Here is a 17,428-nt window from a genome sequence, read left to right as displayed (position 1 = left end):
CAAGTGCTAAGATGATGGACCTTGAAGATGTTAATATCAAGATAGAAGTTGGACAGTTTTTACAGTCCTTAAGAATCCCAGATCTATTCGAGGAAATGGAAGCATCATATTTACAAAGAAGAGATGCAGATTACATGCACTCAGATACTTTTCCTCAGTATGAAATCTTCGAGCCATTTGCAGATTGGGAAATCAAGGACGGATATTGCAAGAAGAAACAGGTTGAAAGACAATCTCAATGTGTAGAAAGAACTCTGCAGTATATCAAAATCTTTTCAACACCATGGGATTTTCAAAGTCCAGAAATAAGAAATGCTATTGATCCAAATCCTTTTTCACAGGTTTTTGCAAACCAGTTTTTAGAAAGTTCCACTTTTGCAGAAAACAAGGATGAAGTGAATAAAGTCTTGGGATGGTTACAAGAATTCCCCATGCAAAAGTTGGTTGAAAAATTTCACATCATTAAAAAACTGACAGAATTACAAGGGAAGCATCTTGTTTTAAAGTTTTCTGTGAATCAAAAAGCATTAATCACAGTTGGAGTAAGTTCAGGAAATTGGACAGCAGACACTATATGTTTGATTAGCTTGTTACTATCAACCAGGGTATGCACAACATTTAATTTTGAGTTTGGATGGCAAGAAAAAGAAGGCGTAAGTGATCACTGCAAAATCTGGGTATAAAACACCATAGAAACAGCAACCAACATGTTCCAGATATTCAAATGGGAATTATTGGATGGGATAGAGCTACCAGTACAACAGATGACAACCTTCTCAAAAGCCCATAAAGATTCCTTTTTGGACATCGAGATAAATCCTACGTCTTATATCAGTAGGTGGAGAAAAAGAGATGACCCATTCTCAAGGAACCTTGTGGTCATGGGTTCGAGCCCCACGGTGGGCACTAGAGTTGCAGTAGACACGAGCAGCAAGTGCTAGAAGATACCGTCTCAAGGAACCACTTTGCTGAACAGTAAGAGGTTCTAGATCTTTTATCTTATCTTTGGTATCAGAGCCCTGTACCATTCCTAATGGCTAGTTTGATTAGATCATTTTCTACTCTTGAACGACGTGTTGTTACTGAAGTTGATTCTAGATCTCTTGAAAAGGAGATCGATTCTGAAAAGGAATTAGAGACAATAGAAAATCCTGAAAGTTGGAATCCTCCAACTCTTCATGCAACCGATGTTTATAAAACCCCTCTCTCTAATATCTTTCAGAAAAAGATGCTTTTAAAAGAAGTGGAAGTAAAAATCAAAATCTCAGGTCCTTCTGTACAGATTGTTTCTCTCTCTTTGTTTAACACTGAAGAAATAAAAAAATTTCGCTAATATGCAAAAGACAAAAAATATTCCTATTTACATTTTGGAGGTATAAGGATAGGTTTGGCCCCTTTGTTTAGACATGGCTTGAATACCCCGTGCATATTTGAAGTCTTTGATACTCGACACCAGAACTATGATCATGCTAGAATAGGTACCATTGTCGGTAACCTATCTACTGGTTGTCAATATGGAACGATTTTTCCAGATTACTCTATTAGTCTTACAGATCCTCATCTGAAAGATTGTTGGAAACTTATGGTAGGAGTTCAAGGATTACAGATGGTTGATGACAGTGAATTCTTATTTGTAATAATTCAAACATCCTTCCAGTTGACTAATACAGTACATCCGAAATTAAAACAGCCAGTACTCAGAGATTGTGTGTCAGTTGGTTTAAACAATGCACAAGTAGAAGGAGTATCTTATGATTCTATAGGTCTACCAAATGACTGGTATTTTCAATACAAGTCTTTAGCTGATGTAAAGAAACCAAGAAGCCTAACAAGAAGAGCCTCGTTGCAAGAGGGTAAAATAAGGATACTTCAAGAAAAGCCTTCTGTCCAGCGACCTATCATTCATCCGAGAAAATATGCATTACCAGTCTCTGACTCTACAGAATCCTCATCCCAAATAGCCAGCACTTCCAGTCAACCTATACTATCTTCAAATGAATTGTATATACCTGAAGTTAAGCCTTTTCTTGCTGTAAATAAAATGTTTAGAATTTCTAATTCCCAAATCGCCCCAGTTGAAGAATGGCAATTCGCCAATCGTCGCTTTGTGAAAGGAGGCAAATGGCCCCCAAAGACGAAATTCTGCACTACTTCATCCTCCTCAAAGCAACCTCCTACAAGAGCTGATTGTGCCCCTCTAGTTGAACACAACTCCTCAAATACAAATGATCTAGATCAATTGTATCAAATTGGTAATTATATTACTACATGGTGTTCTTATGCTGAAAATGCTATAGATGATCTGGGTGCACAAAATGAACTCATTCTAGCCAATCTCAAGCTCTTACATGATGAACAACAAGAAGAAAGAGCTGAGAAAGAGGCAAGGATGCAAAAGAAAGAAAGAAGAAGAAAATCAAAAGCAGCTCAGAGCTCAAAATTTTCTATAGATATGTCGACCCCAAATTTTTGGGATCTAGAAGAAACAGAAGCTAGCACCTCTGAAACACCTTTCAGGCCAATGAAAATAGAGTCTATTCCAGAAAAACCAAGAAAAACAAAAGCAGAAATCATGACTCTTGAAAATGCAGCTTCTAAGTTCCCATCTTTTATCATGCCATCAATCCAAAAAGCAAATTTTGTCAAAGAAGTCCAAAAATATCTTAGAATAGAAGAAGATCTGTTTGCTTCTAATTCTAGCGGTTATATTCTAGATTTGGACAAATCAACAAATCCAACTGAATCAATTCGAATATGGATCGGAGCTCTATACCAGATGCAAGTAACCACAAAGCTCGATAATGTATCCATATTTGTTCTAGCAGAAAAAAAAATGGCCGGAATAGTTTATGATTGGTGGATTGGACCACTTGAGTCAGAACGACAAGCAGTCGTTGCAGCAGGACTATCTACTCTAGAGGTACTACTGAAAACACAGTTTGTCCTCGAGCCAATAGATGAGAAAAAGCAAATCATTACAGATCTTGCTAGGATGGAGCTGAAAGATTTAAAATATCTTCAATCTTTTGGTCAAGATTTTATGGCCAAAGTTTACAAAGCAAATCTTTCAAATGATTCAGTTCAAAAAATTTCTTTTCTGTCAAAATTACCAGGAAATCTAGGAGATCTGATTTCTAAAGATATTGAACTTCAAAGCAAAACTATAGATCAGATTTACTAGATAGATCTTTTATTCCGGTGTCAAGAGAAAGTTAAATATCTCTGTTGGCAAAAACAAGCACATGATATAACTCCCAGTGCCAATGTTTGTCGTGCCGCTTTGCCCTGGACACCATTTAAGAAAAAGAGAAAGCATAAAAGATATGGAAAATTCAAGACCAAGAAAATTGCAAATCCCAAAAGACCTTTTAAAAATTTCAGATGTCTGAAGAAGAGGAAACAACTGAGAATCAAAAATAAGTGCTGTTTCATATGCAAACAAGAAGGACATTATGCTCGTGCTTGTCCAAAAAGCACATCCGGTAAATTGAAAGCATGTGTAGATATTGAAGAATTTTGTGATGATTGGTCTGTTGTACAATCAGAAGAAGAACCATCAGATGTATATATGTTGACTGATGCTTCTTTTTCAGAAGATGAAGAATTAATCAATTCTGTTCAGAAAATGAATATTTGTTATGATTGTTCTACTGATGAATTTTCAGTTGAAGATGAAGAAGAACTTCACTACAGTGAAGAAATTGAGACTGACATAGACAATTCTAAAAAAAGTGAAACTGAATCTTTATGTTGGTCTCTACCACCAGAGAAAGACAAAGGAAAGCAAGTCATCCCCATTCTCCCTCAGTTAAACTCTTTTTGTCCATATCAAAAAAATATTGGACAAACATCTTCAATGCCAGTTCCTGAATTCGACCCAGCAGCAGAACAAAGTTTTTTGAAGAAAATGGTAAAAACAAATAATCTTTTGTATATACCAGTCTCCGTGCAGGTTAAGAATAGTTGGGTAGATCTTGATGCATTTATTGATACTGGTGGCTCAAACAATCTTGCCAGACCATCGTTGTTTAAAGGATTATGGAAACCTCTCCAAAATATCCTAATTTCAGAAACAGTCGGAGGTACAGTTAATCTTACCCACTATGTAGATAATATTTCCTTAAAAGTAGGTGGGAAGATTGTCAAGATATCTGCTATACAACATTATGACCCATTTGCCAGTTTATTTTTGGGTATGCCATTTATCAATTCTGTCTTGCCCGTGACCATTAGTGAAGATAAAGTTATCTTCAATTTCAAAAAACAAGCAATATCTGTTCCGAGATTAAAATTTGCAGATTCTGAAATTCGAAGAGAAAGCCAGAAGAAGACCAGTACAAGAAAGCCAATAACTGATTCCAAAGATTGGCAGAAAGTACTGCAAATTTAGGAAGAAAAGGAAGCTCTCAAAACAAAACAAAAAGCAGTAATAGATCCTCAGTGGACTCAGGAACAAATTTCTATCTACCAGCAATTAGTCAAAAGCTGCTCAGAAGACCCTCAGAAGTTTTGGGAAAAAGAAAGCCCCAAGCAAGAAATTGTGACCATGCATGATAATGGAGTAAAAGGTAAGTTAATTCCTTGCACTCCTTCCGATGAACAAGAGATCAAAAAATAGATTGAGAATTGTTGAAGTTGAGGTTGATTGAACGTAGTGTCTCTCACTATTCATGTTCTGCATTTTTGGTTCGAAATCATTCAGAAATAGTTCGAGGTAAAGCAAGAATGGTGATTAATTATAAACCATTGAATGCAATCACTCAAAGCTTTCATTATCCCTTACCTCGTCAAGAAGTAATAATGCAGAAGATTCAGAAGAGTAAAATCTTCAGTAAATTTGATATGAAATCTGGTTATTATCAGATTCAGATTGAAGAAGCAGACAGACATAAGACAGCATTCACATGTCCAACAGGATTTTATCAATGGAAAGTTGTTCCATTCGGATTAAAGAATGATCCTGCTTTCTTCCAGAAGAGAATGGATTTTATCTTTGGTAAGTATGATTTTATCATAACTTACATTGATGATATTTTAATTCACAGTCCAGATTTACAAACACATTTGGCTCATCTAGAAATATTCTCTCAAGAAGTTCAAGCTTAGATGGTGATAGTGCCACTTTGGCCATTAATGACATTTTGAGAATTGTGGCATTTTAGATTTATTATTGCATAGATGTATCATTGTGACATAGGTGGTATAATTCTAGGCTCCTAAATCAGCGGGTTCGGCTATTTTGCATGATGATGTTTGAATTTCAGCAAATTTAATCTGGAGGCAAACAAATTCATTCAAATTCGTCCAGCAAATTCGGCTGTATTTTGAACATGTCATTTCCAAATAATATCACAGTTAATTTACTTGTAAATTCATTCTTTTCATTATTTTTAAAGGGAGTTTGTTGAAAATCATTTATTGGACATGGTTTACTTCCTGGAAATTCTCTTAAAGTCCACTCCCACGATTGCATTCCTTGAATTGTTAAAATGCATCACTTGAAGGGTTTCAAAAATTGTCACAAGGTACAAAGTACCCCCACATACTAATTGTCCAAAGCGTAATGGTAATGCAGCTGCACAGTGGAATCATACAGTTTACAGAATCCCTTCGTATTAGTTGCCGAGGGTGCGACAATGAATAGAGGAATCACAATGGCGTACCTCGATTTTCTTGATTATGGCCTTGTAACTCATTCATGGATCTCAGACTCTGGCGCTGTAACTCACACCACTAAATCTTGATTTCTATATGGTCATGGTTATGTCTTTAGTCTGTAGCATATGTTGTTATATGTTTTAATTTGGCTATAGCCATGGCCGTAGCATAGCATATAGTGTTATAGGTTTTAATTTTTTTTCCCACACGAACCACGAACCACTAACCAAGTGACTTAGGCTAAATAATATACACATTTACACTTGTCGAATTTCATGGCGAATTTTATCCACTAATTTTTTGTTGAGGACTTTTTTCTGAATTTCAAGATCGTCAAACTCCAACACGAACCCGAACGAGGTGACTAAGATTCCAGTGGCTCATTTTTTTAATTGTAAATATGATAATGTAATCTCCTTATGGTAGATTCAGTGAATTAATGAAAGCTATTTTCAATTTTAAAAAAAATGCTGGGAACAACGAGTGTTCCTTTGAATTTTGTGTATTGAACTTTATATTATGTTCCGGGATTAAATCTTATGGAAACAAATTCCTTTTCTTTTATTGGATGAGGAAAGTCTGTATTACATGAACACTATATTTTCTGGATTTGTTAACTTGTTAAGGAACTTTTTCATGTTGCATTCCTTTAAAAAACTTTTCCTTTTCATTACCTGGAAAAACAAATGCATCTGGGGAAATTTAAATTACATCACCTTTTATTTTACTACATTTTTCTGAACAAAAATGGATTTTTTCATTTTTTTATAAATATTAAATTTGAGGGCAAACTCATTTACAGGAATATGAATCACATGGAACTACAATCAACCAAGCTTTTAGTTCTTCCTCAGTTAGCGTGTGTCTGCCCTCGCTGTAGAAGCCCATTTAGAGTTTCTTTTGTTGTTCTCTCCATATATTGAGTGTTAATTAGTTGAATAAACTTAAAAAGGAAGTATGGTCATTGGCAAGCCAAATCCCTTGGACAAATCAAGCTTGAAATTTGCAAGCCATGCACATCTACCTCTATAGCCTTGTGACCATGCGACCTCATTGGATGCTGAACTTTAAGCTAATGAAACCTGGGAAGCTTGGTTACCTTTTTTCCTAGGAAAATCTTGTGGGATCCCTCTTCCCTGGAATTCCCAATGTAGGGTGGTTCAACTGCCAGCCACAATAGCAGGCGGTAACCCAGAGGGACTTAACCAGATTTGAATTTGTGTACCTATGGGGATGCTTAGTTACCTGTATGACTGAAAATCTGTTGTTATCAAACTTTGGTGCATCATCCACACCATTGGCTCCGGAAATCAAATTAGATAGTCATCATCTGGTGTTAGGAGTGAATAGCTCCTTTAAGCCTACCTTGCTGATTTTTGAGATTGAATTTGATGCTTCTTTTAAAAGACTTCAGTTAGTGGACTAGTAAGTATTAGATTTCACAATATGTATGTGTTTTGACCCATAAACATAATTGGTATCTTTTCGTTTTAAAAGGAAAACATCTGAAGCTCATTTTAGACAGGTAAGATGGTCTTATAACTGCTTTGGTTTCTATGAAATTTATTCCTAATTGTCACTTAGGCGATGTGCTTGGAATATGTGTTTGATGACTTGTGAAACTCAAGTTAATGGAATAAAGCAGGGTAATTCTATTCAGCACTACTTGACGAAATTCACTTTGGAGATTAATGAGATGTATTTACTATTTATCCTCGATTTAGTTCTTTCACACTTAGATTCTGTTATCACTACTTGTTTCTTGCTACTGATAATTGAAATACATCTTCAGATGATAAAAATATCTCACTGGCCCTCTATCAATTTCATGCACATGCAAGTGTTCTCTGAATTTATTGCTGATAATTAGGACTACTGCAGGAACAATTCAATTGTTAGAATATTTTTAATTCCTTACTGCATGTTGCTTTTTTATATGGCCATATAATAATCTGTAATCAACTCTTTCCGGGCTGGTGATAACTGCGATTGTTCCATCTTCAACTATAGCTTAAAGTTCTTTATAAAGATTATAATTAATTGTCTGACAACAACTTTGTTGAATTTTTATGCATGTTTACTTCTATATGAAACGCTGGAATGTGAGTTAATGATGTAATTGTGTATTTTGACGATAAAATTATTGCTTGGTGCCTTATTCCTTGCAAACTTCTAGTAATAGCGTAATGGGAGATTTTATTTGCAAGTTTTTTTTTTGGTCATTTTTAATTGTTTCCAAAGTAGGTAAAAATGGTTATGCAAATCATCATACTACAGCCCCCTTGCTGAAGCTAGTGCCAGTATACTAAACATCCTCTGTAAGGGTGTATTCATTTGTTAGCTTTGAACTTACTCTAAGTACATCCATAACCAAAAAGCTTATTTGCTGCTTAATAATGGTACATTTGTTGACAGCATCCAATCAGGATGCAACTCCTGCCAGAGAACCTATTACCATCCTCGAGGGAGCAGATCAGACAGGATGGCTTGAGTGGTTATCTATTTAATCAAGGACTAATAGTATAAGTCCTTGTTACCCAATAAAACTTTAGTGGGTGCCTTATTCCTTGCAAACTTCTAGTAATAGGATAATGGGAGATTTTCTTTGTGAGATTGGTTATTTATTTAGTCAAAGGTCTGCTTTTCATGTATTGTTTAATATCCTGCTAATTATAATATTGTTGTTGTATGGTAAACAGTTTTACTTTCTTATTTCTCGAAAACTATGGAGTGAGGAAGCTGGAGGCCCTGTTTGGAGTGTTTATTTCATTAATGGCAATTTCATTTGCATGGATGTTTGGTGAAACAAAGCCCAGTGGAAAGGAATTGCTGCTAGGTACTTCTTCCATATCCTCAAGAATACAAGTTCATCTTGACATGTAGACGGTGGTTGTAATTGCCTAGTTCATATTTTCAGCACCAAAAAGTGTCAGTGATTTAGCACTAATATGTTCTAGCAAAAACGCCTAAATATATATATAATTTTTTACCTTGCTTGAGCTAGTGATTAATAACCATATGCTGCAGGGCTTTTGATCCCACGGATAAATTCAAATGCTGTTAGGCAGGCTGTCGGTGTTGTTGGATGTATTATTATGCCCCACAACATTTTTCTCCACTCAGCTCTGGTGCAATCACGGATGGTTGATACAACTAGGAAAGGACGAGTTCAGGAAGCTCTTAATTACTTCTCTATTGAATCAAGTTTTGCACTCTTCATCTCTTTCATTATCAATGTATTCATTACAACAGTGTTTGCAAAGGGCTTCTATGGTACAAAAGCATCTGGGAATATAGGCCTTGTAAATGCTGGAACTTACCTTCAAGAACAGTTTGGAGGGGGATTATTACCAATTCTTTATATCTGGGCTATTGGATTATTGTCAGCTGGGCAGAGTAGTACTATAACAGGGACATATGCAGGGCAGTTTATCATGGCTGGTTTTCTTAATCTTCGTATAAAAAAGTGGCTTAGAGCTTTAATCACTAGAAGTTTTGCCATTGTGCCGACTGTGATTGTTGCTCTTATATTTGATACTTCTGAAGATAAGCTGGATGTCTTAAATGAGTGGCTAAATGTGCTTCAGTCCATGCAAATTCCATTTGCTCTTATTCCCCTTCTGTGTCTTGCATCCAAAGAGCAAGTTATGGGGTTTTTCAAGATCGGTCAAACCCTCAAGGTTAGTGCTATTCAGAAGTACTTCTGTTAAGAATTTATTTGTTAGTTATTATTATAAGAGGAAAAGGAAAGCTGATTTCATTCTAAATCCATTAAGTGCTTATATGTTGTTGGAAATTTACAAGCCAGGATTTCTCCTATAATGAAGTTTCTTTTCTTAGATATGAAAGAGCTAAAACTGTTAACATTAATCACTGCAGAATACCTTGTGGTTATTACTAGAATGCATTATTTTCAATAAATGATGAGATTCATCTATATAGTAGTAATGCATTCTTGTTATTACTAGCATGCATTTTCATGAATAATTGATAGGATTCATCTGTATATTAGCATTTCTCTTTTTTCAGAGTCATAGAGGGCTTAAAATTTAAGGAGCTATTACTTTGTTTGCATGCATAATGCAGTGGCTCATAATGGGCATCTTGATATCCATCTGTACCTTTGTTGAGGCCCTAATGGATCGTTTAAAGGGTTGTTGATGTCCATGAGCAATTTGGGATCATACTATTCACAAACATGCATGACCTGTTAGGGTCTTCACCCTCTAGACCATGAACACTAACAAAAAACAGACAAAGATTGTTATAACTTATAAGGGTAGCCTACAATGCATGCTGACTTGATATACTATGGGCATTTTTCAATTTTGGCTTATTGGGTGGGTGCAAATGGGTAGCTAATATAGCCCCCAATAGTGTTCAAGTCCTTCTAGTTGACATGCTAATGCTTGTTCATGCTTGTGGATGCATGTGAGCACACACAACGATGGTTGGGGCCCAGGGAAAGTCTTGGATGACTTAGGTAGAATAGATACTCCCGACTTAGTGACTCATGTCTTTGCTTAGGTAGAATGGAATGGTGCTGATGGTTCCCTTGCAATGCTAATGCTGGGCATGTTAGTGTTGTTGTGATAAGAGAAAGCTAGTTCAAAAAACAAATCTACTATGGGAATTCAATACTCAAGTATATGCATGGTTTGCTTAGTGGATAGTCCCAGTCAAAACCTTATTTAGAAAATCACTGTTGTGTCTTAATCACTACCATGTCAAACCTTGTCAAATAGGTAAGTAGCTCAACATTACTCGACACCCAACCATATAACTGTGAGTGTAGGGAAACTGCCTTTACCACCTCAAAAGCCTATTATCATAGTAGATAACACAATAACAATTAGGGTTGTGCCTAGTGGCACAATTGATTTGTTTAGCCTAGTTGGAATTTGGCAAGTTAGGTTATAAAATTGTTTTTAGATAACCATAGGTACACAAAGGGGTATTAGGTAAACCCTGTATAGTTGTAGTGGGAAATAGATTAAAAAACAATGTTAATTTTTAGGGCTAGATTGTTATTTGCTTTAGATAATTGCATTTATAAAACTTTTCAACATTTTACATTGCATTCACCTCGTAACTTTATTTCATCATTGGCAATTATGTAGAGAGAACAATAACATCAACAATTTAAAGGGACAATAAATAACAATAGAAGAAACACATAGACAATAGAGACACCAGGAGTCAGGTTAGAGACCAGGGAAAAACCCCACAAAGGGGGAAAACCCAATCAGATTCTTCTTCTATTAGATATTCATCAATTGTTTAGTTGAGATACAAAGTAAAATAAGATTACATCAAATACATCAAGCTTCCCAGGGCCAACCCCAGTTAGTTCACAACTTCGTTTGTGAACTAAATGGTCCGATCTAGAAAGATGCAACATCCTTGTTTGAGAAGAAAGCGTCATTACTGAGTCAGTACTGTCATCATCACTGTCAAAATACTATCATGTATCATAAGAGAAAAGAGCATGGCCACTGTCATCATTATAGTCACTGTCACATGGTCACTGTCAACATAGGGTAAGGTCATTGTCATCATATAGATCCTTGTCATGTCCATCAAAGGGTCTGTCACTATAGGTCATGACCATATTCAAGATCACTATCACATTACCGTTGCAATTATGATGCCACTATCATACTGTCAACTAGGTCACTGCCATCGAGGTGACTATGATCATCATGTCACAAGGGTACTGAATATCCAAGGTCATTGTCATATAATAGATTGCTGCCAAGTTATATTAAGATCATTGTATTATAGTCGTAGCCATACGAAACAGGGTTACGGCCAGCATATGTTATAACCAAAGTGTCGTGAGCCATAACAAGTACTAAGGAAAGAGAGCGAGCCATAGAGCCACTGTACATATATACAAGCCATACAGAGACAAACAATGCGATCCATAGTATTGAGCTACAAAAATGCAAGGCACAAAGATACATATGCATGCTATAGGAATTGATGCGAGTTATATAGACTAGTGTTGCGATAATTGCGATTTTTTCCTAGAAACGATTAAATCGCCTGATTAAATTGGCGATTTTTTCGTTTTGAAAAAATTGCGATCTGATGCAAAAAATCGTGAGTGCGATAGACAACGAGTTTTTATAAGGGTTTTTTTTTTGGTTTTTTGTGATTCATTTTGCAAACAGAGAGCAAGGGTGAGAGCTAAGGAGGAGGAGAACTCATCTACAAGGGAAAGAGAGGAGAAAAGTGAAGGAATTTAGCCATCCCAAGCAAACAATTTTTGAGTTTGGACCAAGTTTCTTCAGCAGGGGTGGCTTTTAGGTATGGGTATCAAATTTTGCACTATTTTTTTTGTTTTTTCCTTAGGTTTCAATCACCCTGTTGTCGCACAAAGTGTTTAGGCACCGTGACAATTCTCAAAGTAAGGGTTGTCACTCTAATCCTTACTCACTCCGTTTAGATTCTCTCCTAGACAAGTCAAAGGGGGTAGTCCCTAGGGTGAATAAATGAGGGTAGCCTGTGGAACACAGGCTCTAGGAGACTTAAAGATGAACAACTTGATGAATGTGAAACAAGTCTTGGTTAAACCGAGATGGATAGATCTAACAGTTAAGACAAATAAGACACAACCACAAGATAAAAATGATTTTCAGACCAGTGCCTTAATGTTCAGTTAACCATAAATCAAATAAAAACAAATTCAAAGAAATTTGTAAATGTAATAGAAGTGACAATCATGAACAATTAAATCAAAACCTTAACATGCAAAAATATTCTAGCAATTAAATTTCAAAAAAATCTAAGTACCATGAAATTCAAATGCTAAGCAATTCACTATCCTAGAATTAAAATGATTTTCTTTGATGACCCAGATCTAGGAAATTTGTCTATAGTCAATCTTTAAATATGATTTTAAGCCTGCTTGACAATAGATAAATCAATACCACAAAATTTTCCTTTTTAAATTTTCAAAGTAAAAACCCTTAACACAAATAAAAACTCAAGAATGAACCTTAGATTAGAAATTTAAAGTTTTCCTTAGGCAATTTGTTTTTTATGTGCTGAGAAAATTTAATGTGGCAAATGTTTAATCTAAATTTTTAATGTGACAAAAATAAAATTCAAAAGGGTTAATAAATTAATTTTTTAATGGGCCATAGGCCACATAAAAAATTTAAAATTTTTAATGTGAAAGCGTAAATCCTCTTTTGATTTAATTCTTTAGAAATATCAAAGTCACATAAAAAATGAAAGTTTTTTAATTTTTTAGTTTTTTAAAACAAAATAAAAAAATAAAAAAAAAGTCAAAAAGAAATCAAAACCAAAGTCACACGAGAAAAATTAAAACAAAAATAAAGGAAAAAAAACAAAATTTAAAGATAAAAGAAAAATGAAAAGTAAACTAAAAAATAAAATAAAATCGAATTTGTTAAAACCTAGCCCTAACGCATATTCAAAGCAAAGTTAAACAAATAAAAAAAATGAAATCGGATATTATTGTTTGCAGGACGACGGCAGGAACTTCGAGCTGGGTTGAGGGACTGCAGCGATGAAGCCGCGGGAGGAGAAGGAGGAGCTTACGAGGATAATGGAGCTCGGGCAGTGAGGAGGGATGCACTAGCGCGGGTTTGCAGGTCGGATGAGAGCAGAGGAGATGTTTGAGAGGAAGGAGGTGCGGGCAGCACGCAGGTGGAGAGGGAAAGAAGAGCCGAGAGGGAAATGTGAGTCGTGGAAACGAAGGGATGGACTTCAAACCAGTTAGGGAGGAAGAGCTTGCAGGGCTGAGGGAGCTACGGCAAGGGTCTTTTGTAGGCGGAATGTTGGAAAAGAGGGCCGCAGAGAGGGGTTTGAACGCGGGAGAGTAAGGAGATAGGGAGCCGCGTTTTTTTAGGGGCGATGAAGATATGGCAGTGATTTTTTTAATTTTATTTTTGAAATTTGTAGCAGACAGATGGAAAACCTCAGGCAACAGAGAAAAGAGAGGCTTCCAGGCAACAAATGGTAGCCTCAAAAAACCCAGAACAAACCCAGAAAAATCAAATTTCACACCAATATATTTTTTGCTTCAGATTTTCTTCTAGGGGAAACTTATAACAACCACAAATTTAAAATTTTCAAACCCTCGAATTATAAAAAGAATAATTTCCTTGCAAAATGATTTGAAGCCAGATCTTACCCTCCAGGGCCTAGATCTGGCTTGAAGTAAAATTTTCTTTTTAGATGTTTACCTACAATAACAGAAACAAAACACCCAGAACTCAGATATACAAATAAAATTAAAAACCCCAAAAACCCAAGTTAGAGAAATACAATAATTACAAGCTGAAGGCTCTACGTAGCTAGATCTATCATTATGCGGCACAGAAATTACGATTTTTTAAAATTTTAAAAGGAGGTGCTAACTCGAAACCCTCTTACATCACAAAAAAAATCTTATGATAAGCCCGGAGTTAATCTAGCTGGGCTCTTTAGGAAATACAGATCGGAAGTTGGCTGGTCCAATTGAAAACTTCCCCTAACGCCCAATAATCTAACTCAAGATTTCCCTGCAAAACTCGATCCAACCATTAAAAATAGAGCGAGAAAATAATAATTAAATTCAGACAAATAGAGATACTTGCTATTACGTTCAAAATTTAAATTATTATTCAAACTCCAGCAACTGAGCAAGATACTTGTACTCAAATCACTCTTCAGAAGCTATCATCAATGGCTTTAGAAAAATTATGCATGAAATAAAACATTTTACAACATTCCCATGAAGAGTAACACCAACAAAATTTAACCCCAAAGTCTTTCTTTATTATCAAGAAAAAAATTACACTAGAGCTTCTTGCTAAGCACATGACTTAGAGATTGGATGGATCGACTGACAAATGACCTCCTATTTAAAGATAAATCCTCCAACGGCTAGTTCGAGTGATCCTCGTCAAAGTAATCTCGACCGTTGATGAAGATCAAAATTTCTTTTAATCTCATCTGTCGAAATATTTAATTTTTGAGGAAATTTGAAATTTTCATTTAAATGCATTTTAATTAACTCAAAAATAGAATTTTTGAGTTAATGTCCCAAAACAATTGACTTTGACTTAACCCGTAGGGATCAAAGGTTTAAAATTTATCAAAATAATTAATTTACCTTAGTCTCGAGACCCCTTAAAATTTAATTTTTTAGAATCGATGAATTTTTCCTTTGAAGAATTTAAATTTACCTAGGACCTAGAATTAATTAAATTTTTGGCTTAGGATTTTAATTAATTTTGGGCCAGAATATTTAATTAATTAATCTATGAGGAGATAAATTATTTTTCCAACCCTCAAGACACTTTACATCATGATTTTCATATTTTTTACATCATAAGGGGGAAAACCCATTTGTAATAGACCCTTATAGATTACCCATTTCTATGACACAAGTATAATCCAGCAGACCAAGTAATTTGTAATAAAATAATCTAACCAAATAGTTATGATTATTTCCAAATTACTTTTACATAGACTTGATTTAGAACATCAGGACTCGCCTAAGATCCTAGCGACAAAATCCATTCCAGCTTTAGGGTAAGACTGGAGGGAAAAACTTTGTCGATTATTCGAAAATGAATTGGTGAGACAAAAAACCTCCTAGAATGGAGATCGTCACTAGAAAGGTAGGTTTACCTAGGTTGTTACATGCATGACACGGGTGTGCTGAGATTATTTACATTATACACATGCAGAATGGGTTTACATAACATCTTGGAAGTCAGGCTGATGATGATAGCCGGACGACACGGACACATCGATCTGGCGCTATCCCTTTTGTGAAAAAAGAAGGTGTACTGCTACGGGTCATTAACACGTAGTGGTCAACATTTGGCTCTACTTGGGGACACGTTGCTGCACTGGAGGAATGTGAGAATCCAGAATCTGCATTCACGCAACACACAAGATAACATAAGTAGCGTTCATCCAAAAATCATCATATAATATTAAGCACTGGAAAGATATAAGCTCTTCATTTATTAACTATGCTAATAACATGAAAAACATAAATCTACCTACAAAATAAAATACTGAAATAAAAGGGTGTAGGGTTAGGAATACAATACAAAGGATGCCCCATGGCATCAGATGCGTTCAATGTAGTGCATGTTGAGCATTTGCATGCTTTCAGGCAAATTTGTAGGCTGCTTTTCAGATGTGCCATGTTCAATCGTGCATATGATAGGACTCTTCTCTCTCTGAAAATTAAGCCGTTTGGATCCGTCTTCCGTAGAATTTACCAGAAAACCCTAAAACTTATCCAAATTATTTAGAAAGTGAATAACATGTGCTTCATTATCAAGGCCTGCTCATGTTCAGATTTATCCAGGATAGAAGGTTTTAAACTGATATCCGTCTTAGTTTTATCTTCAATTAATTTATCAGACAACTGCATGGTAGAACCAGCAACAACTAACTCATCAACTAAGCAATTTTGCTCTCTTGGGATAGCTTCAAGATTGATGGCATCAAAATACTCCATGGTATCCCATACAACATTTCTATAATTTCTTAATCTTTGATTTTTACATGTAAATTTATTTTTTATTTGCATGATAATTAAATTTGAATCACCCTTGATACTCAACAATTTGACTTTCAAAGTTTTTTCCATTTCAATACCCAACAACAAGGCTTCATATTCGGCCACATTGCTAGTTGCTTCAAATTCTAATTGATAGACAAATTTGAAAATATGACCATGGGGAGATTTCAAGACAATTCCCACACCTTTACCATGCCTAGATGCTGCACCATCAAAGTACAAATGCCAAACTTTATTTTTTATGTCACCCTCTTTTTTATCAACCTTGACCTCTACGGGAATGGTTGAATTAGATAAAATAGCATGATTCCCTTGGTCTGGTCGTTCACATTTATCTCATTATGGGGACTTTTAGGATCTTCGACATGGAATCTCCTTTCGGGCTGTTGTTTAATTTAAGAAATCCTTGACCATTAGGGGAAGGAATCGTAGCATATGACCAGTTCATTTGTATGATTCCTCCTAAATCAGAGGCCCATTTTCTAGACAACAACATACCCCAAGCATCAAGCACATCAACCACAACTATATCCATGACAATCATGGTACCAGGGTACACAGACAAATGGACTTGTAAGTCCTTAATTAACCCATGAACTTCAATTTTCTTTGAATCCATGGCACATATGATGTAGTAAGACCTAGATATCCTTAAATTAAGCTGTTCCATGACTCTCTTAGTCATCACATAAGCAGAAGCACTAGAGTCAAGCATGCAGTTATATAACTGATAATTATTAACAAGCAAAGTAATGAAAAAAGGAGAATGCCCTTTGTTATCGGATTCCATACTTTGCAAATACACGGGAGCATCCTGGTAGAAAGCCTCATGAGTTCCTCTTGAGTTGCATTCACCTGGGTATTGCCAAATAGCACTTAGTAACTTGGCCTTCTGGGAGGGGATCTTCACTATTTCGGTGACAGGAACCAAAACTTTAGAGTTATTAAACCAACCTCCTAAATCAATATTCATACTAGAAGCTGATCCAGGGTTAAGACTTCGAGAATTAACTTGATTATCATTTTGACTTCTTCTCTGATAGGTTAGCCCCTTGTCCTTAGCAATTTCAAGAACTCGCTTAGGAGGAGGCTCCTCACTAAAAAGTTTAACCAAGACATTAGTTTCTTGACCAAAATTATTAATGCTATATGAAGATGTGAAAGGTTTGACGGGTTGACTATTTCCCTTGACCTCTTCCCAATTCTCTT

At 35.6% G+C, this 17,428-nt stretch overlaps 1 protein-coding gene across 2 annotated transcripts in view; it reads left to right on the top strand.

Moving 5' to 3' along the window:
• Positions 1-17,428, top strand: part of LOC149139902 (metal transporter Nramp3.2-like) — a 132,211-nt gene that overhangs the window by 52,607 nt on the left and 62,176 nt on the right. For both annotated transcript variants that reach the window (XR_016264787.1, XM_089449444.1), the window contains exons 3-4: positions 8,358-8,494; positions 8,686-9,338. Coding sequence is in view for 1 of the 2 variants with exons in the window: in XM_089449444.1 (XP_089305570.1) it covers positions 8,358-8,494; positions 8,686-9,338 (790 nt within the window). In the remaining variant the exon portion in view is untranslated. The remainder of the gene's footprint in view (positions 1-8,357; positions 8,495-8,685; positions 9,339-17,428) is intronic.

Source organism: Pinus tabuliformis, chromosome X (genome assembly GCF_031772625.1).
Source record: "Pinus tabuliformis cultivar Carrire ecotype Pingquan chromosome X, CPIR1, whole genome shotgun sequence".
Taxonomy (NCBI): Eukaryota; Viridiplantae; Streptophyta; class Pinopsida; order Pinales; family Pinaceae; genus Pinus; species Pinus tabuliformis.
Note: the sequence above shows the minus strand (reverse complement) of the source record. Positions and strands in the feature narration are given on the sequence as shown.